The sequence below is a fragment of the Squalius cephalus genome, assembly GCF_949319135.1.
Source record: "Squalius cephalus genome assembly, chromosome: 12".
NCBI lineage: Eukaryota > Metazoa > Chordata > Actinopteri > Cypriniformes > Leuciscidae > Squalius > Squalius cephalus.
Genome location: NC_137133.1, coordinates 3674444 through 3684056, shown reverse-complemented (window position 1 = coordinate 3684056; position 9613 = coordinate 3674444). Strand labels below are relative to the sequence as shown.

The window sequence follows — 9613 nt, the reverse complement described above, 5'->3', positions numbered from 1 at the left end:
TGCAGCCTGTAGCCTAGAATGCACTATAGCCTACCTATGCACGCGCTTCTATCACAAATAATGCAACCTTGAACAATTGTATTTGGTCACCAATCACTGTAACCACATCGTTGAATACAAAATACATTACAATGTGTAGCCTATTATAAAATATGGATACATTTATAATGAAGCAGGTCTATGGGCTAGTCGACATGAAATACTGAGAATATGAATTTTGAATTCTTGTGGAATGACGGTCTATAGACTAACGATCATTGGTAACACTTTACAATAAGGTTAATTAGTTAAACTTTGTTAACATGAACTAAGAAAGAAAAACAATACTTCTTCAGCATCTATCTGATTAATTTCAACAGTTACACGTTATTAAAATCAAAGGTTGTATTTGTTAACATGAGAGGTGGACGAAGTAACCTACACAACTTCCTTACGTGAAAGTATATTAGGCTACTGGTCAAATATTACTCCGTTACAAGTAAAAGTTGTAAAGACCTATTTTTACTTAAGTAAAAGTACAGAAGTACTCGTTTTTAAAAATACTTAAGTATCAAAAGTAAAAAGTAAATGTTAATGCATTGGTTTATTATTGCTGCATTGTTGTACCGTATGCCTCTGAATCGATGCCTGCCCTCATATCGATATCAAATTGATTTCTAGAACACAGTAGTGGGATTGAATGTGAGATTGAATAAGTGCACTGGACACCCAAATGGCTGTTCCCTAAAATATTGCCCTATTTAAAGTTTTTTGGCTTTTAGTGTGAATATGTTAGCCTTACTGTTATCTATAAGCTAGTGTGCTCCAAAAAAGTGACAAAATTCGCATTTAGAAAACCAAACCAAACGTTGAAAATGAAAATTAGGTTTATGTCAGAATCCAGTGTCAGATTGACCTTGATCTCCAACATTGGACAGACGTTGTACTGTGGTTGAAAATTAAAATAGGGTTGACGTCAGAAACCAACATCAGATGCAGGGTTCTGACGTCAACCCGACTTTCATTTCCAACCAAAATGCAACCCCTGCAACCAAAATCATCCACTGACTGATGTTACTTTCTACTCAAGGACCATGACAGAATTGTAGTGGAGTAAAAAGTACGATATTTGTCTTTCAAATGTAGTGAAGTTAAAGTAAAAAGTTTCCAGAAAAAAATAATACTCAAGTAAAGTACAGATACTCAAAAAGTGTACTTAAAGTACAGTACTCAAGTAAATTTACTTTGTTACTGTCCACCTCTGGTTAACATTAGTTAATGCACTGTGAACTAACATGCACAAACAATGAACAGCTGCATTTTTATTAACTAACATTAACAAATAATAATAAATACTGTAACAAATGTATTGCTCATTGTTATTTCATGTTAGTTAATACATTAACTAATGTTAACTAACGAACCTTATTGTAAAGTTTTACCAGATCATTTTGATTCTTTTAGATAGCCTTAGGCATCTTGGTTTAATAATATTTGAAATACTGCATGGAATATAGTTAATTATTTTTGTCACATGACCATTTAAAACTAATGAGTGTGGGCAAAATAATAATATAATACATAAGACCTTTCCTTTTAAATAGTTTTTGTAAATGTGAACCCAGAATCTTGATGTTGATTGTCAATGGATATGCATCCAATCTATCCACATCCTCTAAATAGAATAAAGCATTTAAAATGCTGTGAAATTAGATATTGCATTAAATATGCGATGGCATTCAAAAGGGGCAACAGCACACAAAATCTCTTAAACATAGTAACATTTTTATTTATTTTATTTTATCTGCACATATGAACACTTTCCCTGCACTCGATAAACAGGCACTAGTGCTACTCACCACATACAGCAGAAAATACTTTTTTTTTTTTTTTTTCATTTGAGAAAAGTAGGTCATGCTTATGATGAGGATTTCCACACTTCTGTACCCATGACAAAGTGTCACTCAATACTCAGTTTTGGGTATCTCTGTCAAACTTTTGACATGCAACACGTTTTAACATTGTACCATTTGTACGTAAAATCCATTACAGCCTAACACTGCAGAAACCTCATCAGAGCACTCCATATTAAAAAATAAATACAAAATAAAAACAAACACATCAATTCCACTTACATTGCGTTGAACAAATCATTATTAAAGCTCAGGGCCAGCACACACATGAAACAAATAACAGGTTTTAGGTGAGAGATGCGCCCTGACACGTAAAATCACTAAATGGGTGGGTAAAGCTTGGCACCATTCAACATTGGTCCTGCGCAAGACAGAAATCGACTGTTTACACTGACACCCAACAGCACAATATTTTTTACACAATGTTGCGACAACATTACATACACAGAAAAAATATTCACCCTTCTTCATTCAATAACAAAGAAGACCTAAAACAAAAGGAAATTACAAGGAATAGTTCACCACTATCTTTACTCAACTTGTTCCAAACCGGTACGACTTTCTTCATTGGAACAAAATATTCCTAAAAAATCCAAAATGTACATAGGACTTGCTTGCTATATTTCAAATCTTCTGATCGCTTAGTGCGAGGAACAGAGCGAAACGCAAGTCGGTATTCACTGATTAACTTTCCCTTCAGTGATGTTAACTGGAGTCCTTGAGTTGAAAAGAAGCAACAACTCATTCACGGATCCGGTTCTTGAGTTCAGCTCACTAAATCAATGAACTGATTGCAATGCATAGTTAACAACTTAGTGGAGGAAAAATGATCAGTGAATGACGACTGAAATGTTCTTCTTGAGGCATCAGAAGCCCATGAGACATATGGACTAGTTCTACTGTGCTTTTTAAATTGAGCTTGACATATTTGGTCACTATGAACCGTATGGAAAGAGCTGTGTGAAGATGCTTCAGCAATCTCTTTATGTTGCAACAACGGCACTATGGTTTGGAACAACATGATGGCGAGTAAATAACCTTTTTGTGGAACTATTCCTTTAATACTACTTCGGGGTTTGGAATTATGATGATCATTTGCTCATTTGAAACTTTTGCAGAATACAATAAACTGGCTTAGATCTGAACCAATTACAGAACTTGTAGTTTACAACAATCAAAACATCAACCAATCACAAAAGGAGCAAAGAACTCATGGCTGTTTCTTGATTGCATGAATATTCAATATAATTTGTGCTTGCTTTCCAGCAGAAGGCATACACATCATCTGCAGGAACAAATCCTCTGAGGTAACATTCCCTTCATAAAAATAAAACAAAACAAAACAGAAAACCACACAGAGCTCATGGGAAAGCTATGTTTTTTTTTTCTGTACACCATTAAAATGAGTTTAATGGTAGTGAACGCACAACGCTGCATGAGACATCCAATGATCAACGTATGGATATTCAGCATCTATACGGACACAACTTCATACTGTGCAGACTGATTCAGGAAGGGGTGAGAAGATACACAGACAGTGCTCTGGGTGTAACATTCACACAGCTTTATCACTGATTGGACGAATGGATGGTCTAGCTCTGTGGTGAAGCTTGAGAACGTAACGGTGAAACAATCTCCCGGTCTATGCTGACAGACGTGAGGGTTCAGGACAAGTTCTCTTCCCATTTCAGCAGCGAGTCTGGAGGTCTGGGGTAATAACCTGTGGTGATGGGCTTATCTGAAGAGAATCGCTGGAACTTAAAGTCTAGAGGAAGATCTGGAAGAGAGATTGAACAGGGGGAAGTTTTAAAGAGGGGACACCATTTTTCCCCCCTGAAAGTCACACACCACTATAAAACAAACTGCTCTCTTGTGGTATAAGAAACATTTATATGTAAAGTACCATTACATTTTTTTTTTCCTGAAGTAGACTTAAAAAGGAAAGTTCACCCAAAAATGAAAATTCTGTCATTAATTACTCACCCTCATGGCGTTCCAAACCTGTAAGACTTTCGTTCATCTTCGGAACAAGATATTTTTAATGAAATCTGAGCAATTTCTGTCCCTTCATTGACAGCTAAGCAAATACTACTTTGACACGTCAAAAAGGTTATAAAGAGATCGTAAAACGAATCCATATGAATTGAGAGGTTTATTCCAAATTTTCCGAAGAGACACAATCACTTTATATGATGAACAAATTGAATTTAGGCTTTTATTCACATATAAACATGCATCAATACGCACATCAGTTGTGGTAAAGAGAAGCTCAAACATGTTTGCTTGATGTGCGAGAACCAATGAGGTTCATTCTCGTGTTACGCAGCACGTTTGAGCTTCAGCAAGAACCAATGAGGTTCATTCTCGTGTTACGCAGCACGTTTGAGCTTCAGCAAGAACCAATGAGGTTCATTCTCGTGTTACGCAACACGTTTGAGCTTCAGCAAGAACCAATGAGGTTCATTCTCGTGTTACGCAGCACGTTTGAGCTTCAGCAAGAACCAATGAGGTTCATTCTCGTGTTACGCAACACGTTTGAGCTTCAGCAAGAACCAATGAGGTTCATTCTCGTGTTACGCAGCACGTTTGAGCTTCAGCAAGAACCAATGAGGTTCATTCTTGTGTTACGCAGCACGTTTGAGCTTCAGCAAGAACCAATGAGGTTCATTCTTGTGTTACGCAGCACGTTTGACCTTCAGCAAGAACCAATGAGGCTCATTCTCGTGTTACGCAGCACGTTTGAGCTTCAGCAAGAACCAATGAGGTTCATTCTCGTGTTACGCATCATTTTGAGCTTCAGCAAGAACCAATGAGGTTCATTCTCGTGTTACGCAGCACGTTTGAGCTTCAGCAAGAACCAATGAGGTTCATTCTCGTGTTACGCAGCATGTTTGAGCTTCAGCAAGAACCAATGAGGTTCATTCTCATGTTACGCAGCACGTTTGAGCTTCAGCAAGAACCAATGAGGTTCATTCTCGTGTTACGCAGCATGTTTGAGCTTCAGCAAGAACCAATGAGGTTCATTCTCGTGTTACGCAGCACGTTTGAGCTTCAGCAAGAACCAATGAGGCTCATTCTGGGGTTTCGCAGCACGTTTGAGCTTCAGCAAGAACCAATGAGGTTCATTCTCATGTTACGCAGCACGTTTGAGCTTCAGCAAGAACCAATGAGGTTCATTCTCGTGTTACGCAACACGTTTGAGCTTCAGCAAGAACCAATGAGGTTCATTCTCGTGTTACGCAGCATGTTTGAGCTTCAGCAAGAACCAATGAGGTTCATTCTCGTGTTACGCAGCACGTTTGAGCTTCAGCAAGAACCAATGAGGTTCATTCTCATGTTACGCAGCACGTTTGAGCTTCAGCAAGAACCAATGAGGTTCATTCTCGTGTTACGCAGCACGTTTGAGCTTCAGCAAGAACCAATGAGGTTCATTCTCGTGTTACGCAGCACGTTTGAGCTTCAGCAAGAACCAATGAGGTTCATTCTCGTGTTACGCAGCACGTTTGAGCTTCAGCAAGAACCAATGAGGTTCATTCTCATGTTACGCAGCACGTTTGAGCTTCAGCAAGAACCAATGAGGTTCATTCTCGTGTTACGCAGCACGTTTGAGCTTCAGCAAGAACCAATGAGGTTCATTCTCATGTTACGCAGCACGTTTGAGCTTCAGCAAGAACCAATGAGGTTCATTCTCGTGTTACGCAACACGTTTGAGCTTCAGCAAGAACCAATGAGGTTCATTCTCGTGTTACGCAGCACGTCTGAGCTTCAGCAAGAACCAATGAGGTTCATTCTCGTGTTACGCAGCACGTTTGAGCTTCAGCAAGAACCAATGAGGTTCATTCTCATGTTACGCAGCACGTTTGAGCTTCAGCAAGAACCAATGAGGTTCATTCTCATGTTACGCAGCACGTTTGAGCTTCAGCAAGAACCAATGAGGTTCATTCTCGTGTTACGCAACACGTTTGAGCTTCAGCAAGAACCAATGAGGTTCATTCTCGTGTTACGCAGCATGTTTGAGCTTCAGCAAGAACCAATGAGGTTCATTCTCGTGTTACGCAGCACGTTTGAGCTTCAGCAAGAACCAATGAGGTTCATTCTCGTGTTACGCAGCATGTTTGAGCTTCAGCAAGAACCAATGAGGTTCATTCTCGTGTTACGCAGCACGTTTGAGCTTCAGCAAGAACCAATGAGGCTCATTCTGGGGTTTCGCAGCACGTTTGAGCTTCAGCAAGAACCAATGAGGTTCATTCTTGTGTTACGCAGCACGTTTGAGCTTCAGCAAGAACCAATGAGGCTCATTCTGGGGTTTCGCAGCACGTTTGAGCTTCAGCAAGAACCAATGAGGTTCATTCTCGTGTTACACAACACGTTTGAGCTTCAGCAAGAACCAATGAGGTTCATTCTCGTGTTACGCAGCACGTCTGAGCTTCAGCAAGAACCAATGAGGTTCATTCTCGTGTTACGCAACACGTTTGAGCTTCAGCAAGAACCAATGAGGTTCATTCTCGTGTTACGCATCACGTTTGAGCTTCAGCAAGAACCAATGAGGCTCATTCTGGGGTTTCGCAGCATGTTTGAGCTTCAGCAAGAACCAATGAGGTTCATTCTCGTGTTACGCAGCACGTTTGAGCTTCAGCAAGAACCAATGAGGCTCATTCTGGGGTTTCGCAGCACGTTTGAGCTTCAGCAAGAACCAATGAGGTTCATTCTCGTGTTACGCAGCACGTTTGAGCTTCAGCAAGAACCAATGAGGTTCATTCTCGTGTTACGCAGCACGTTTGAGCTTCAGCAAGAACCAATGAGGTTCATTCTCGTGTTACGCAGCACATTTGAGCTTCAGCAAGAACCAATGAGGTTCATTCTCGTGTTACGCAGCACGTTTGAGCTTCAGCAAGAACCAATGAGGTTCATTCTCGTGTTACGCAGCATGTTTGAGCTTCAGCAAGAACCAATGAGGTTCATTCTCATGTTACGCAGCACGTTTGAGCTTCAGCAAGAACCAATGAGGTTCATTCTCGTGTTACGCAGCACGTTTGAGCTTCAGCAAGAACCAATGAGGCTCATTCTGGGGTTTCGCAGCACGTTTGAGCTTCAGCAAGAACCAATGAGGTTCATTCTCATGTTACGCAGCACGTTTGAGCTTCAGCAAGAACCAATGAGGTTCATTCTCGTGTTACGCAACACGTTTGAGCTTCAGCAAGAACCAATGAGGTTCATTCTCGTGTTACGCAGCATGTTTGAGCTTCAGCAAGAACCAATGAGGTTCATTCTCGTGTTACGCAGCACGTTTGAGCTTCAGCAAGAACCAATGAGGTTCATTCTGGGGTTTCGCAGCACGTTTGAGCTTCAGCAAGAACCAATGAGGTTCATTCTTGTGTTACGCAGCACGTTTGAGCTTCAGCAAGAACCAATGAGGTTCATTCTCGTGTTACGCAGCACGTTTGAGCTTCAGCAAGAACCAATGAGGTTCATTCTCGTGTTACGCAGCACGTTTGAGCTTCAGCAAGAACCAATGAGGTTCATTCTCGTGTTACGCAGCACATTTGAGCTTCAGCAAGAACCAATGAGGTTCATTCTCGTGTTACGCAGCACATTTGAGCTTCAGCAAGAACCAATGAGGTTCATTCTCGTGTTACGCAGCACGTCTGAGCTTCAGCAAGAACCAATGAGGTTCATTCTCGTGTTACGCAGCATGTTTGAGCTTCAGCAAGAACCAATGAGGTTCATTCTCATGTTACGCAGCACGTTTGAGCTTCAGCAAGAACCAATGAGGTTCATTCTCATGTTACGCAGCACGTTTGAGCTTCAGCAAGAACCAATGAGGTTCATTCTCGTGTTACGCATCACGTTTGAGCTTCAGCAAGAACCAATGAGGTTCATTCTCGTGTTACGCAGCATGTTTGAGCTTCAGCAAGAACCAATGAGGTTCATTCTCGTGTTACGCAGCACGTTTGAGCTTCAGCAAGAACCAATGAGGTTCATTCTCGTGTTACGCAGCACGTCTGAGCTTCAGCAAGAACCAATGAGGTTCATTCTCGTGTTACGCAGCACGTTTGAGCTTCAGCAAGAACCAATGAGGTTCATTCTCGTGTTACGCAGCACGTTTGAGCTTCAGCAAGAACCAATGAGGTTCATTCTCGTGTTACGCAGCACGTTTGAGCTTCAGCAAGAACCAATGAGGTTCATTCTCGTGTTACACAGCACGTTTGAGCTTCAGCAAGAACCAATGAGGTTCATTCTCGTGTTACGCAGCACGTTTGAGCTTCAGCAAGAACCAATGAGGTTCATTCTCGTGTTACGCAGCACATTTGAGCTTCAGCAAGAACCAATGAGGTTCATTCTCGTGTTACGCAGCACATTTGAGCTTCAGCAAGAGCCAATGAGGTTCATTCTCGTGTTACGCAGCACATTTGAGCTTCAGCAAGAACCAATGAGGTTCATTCTCGTGTTACGCAGCACATTTGAGCTTCAGCAAGAACCAATGAGGTTCATTCTCGTGTTACGCAGCACGTCTGAGCTTCAGCAAGAACCAATGAGGTTCATTCTCGTGTTACGCATCACGTTTGAGCTTCAGCAAGAACCAATGAGGTTCATTCTCGTGTTACGCATCACGTTTGAGCTTCAGCAAGAACCAATGAGGTTCATTCTCGTGTTACGCATCACGTTTGAGCTTCAGCAAGAACTAATGAAAAAAATTTGAACTAAACCGCTCAATTCATATGTCTTCGTTTCACGATATCTTTATGAATGTTTCGTAGCTGTCAATGGAGGGACAGAAATCTCTCAGATTTTCATTACAATATATTCATTTATGTTCTAAAGATCAACGAAAGTCTTACGGGTTTGGAACGACATAAAGGTGAGTAAATTATGACAACTTTCATTTTTGGGTACTATCCCAGTAAGACATTTTTAGAAGATTAAAATATTTAAAGAAGTAGTTCACTTTAAAATGAAAATTCCCCCATGATTTACTCAAGCCATCCTAGGTGTACAGTATATGCCTTTCTTCTTTCAGATGAATACAATCAGAGTTATATTAATAAACACCCTGACGCTTCCGAGATTTATAATGGCCGTGGATTGCAACCATCAGTTTGAGCCAATATTTAAACCAATATTTTCTTACAAAAACTCATCGCTTTGCTTCAGAAGGCCTTTATTAACCCCCGGAGCCGTGTGGAGTTCGTTTATGATGGATGGATTCACTTTTTTGAGCTTCAAACTGATGGTTGCAATCAACTGCCATTATAAATCTCGGAAGCGTCAGGGTGTTTATTAATATAACTCCGCTTGTATTCATCTGAAAGAAGAAAGTCATACACGTGTGTAAATCATGGGGTGATTTTTATTTTAAAGTGAACTACTCCATTAAAGTCACAGTGCTACAACTTCCCCATTACAGATGGTTGGGGACAATTGTAAAATTTAATTGTAACAATTGAAAAGAATCCCATTTTATGCCAGATAGGAGCATACATAAAAGAAGAAATATCATTAATAACTATTAATATTATTGAATAGTAATTATTTTATCTTTCAGAAATATGTGTTTAAAGCTAAATTCTTTGAAATTGGCTAAATTGATCAGATAATCCGATCAGTAAAAAAAGAATTTAACATTGCATGCAATCATTTAATACACACAAAAAGTGATTTACAAATAGGGATCATAACAAGAAATCAACTGTACAAAAGTCAAGAACTTGAGTCTCATTCAC

At 40.1% G+C, this 9613-nt stretch overlaps 1 protein-coding gene across 1 annotated transcript in view; it reads right to left on the bottom strand.

Moving 5' to 3' along the window:
* Nucleotides 1-1744: 1744 nt before the first annotated feature.
* Nucleotides 1745-9613, bottom strand: part of nt5dc1 (5'-nucleotidase domain containing 1) — a 61263-nt gene continuing 53394 nt past the window's right edge. The window contains exon 12 of the mRNA XM_079888877.1: nt 1745-3669. Within this exon, the coding sequence (XP_079745003.1) occupies nt 3557-3669 (113 nt within the window). The 3' untranslated portion in view covers nt 1745-3556. The remainder of the gene's footprint in view (nt 3670-9613) is intronic.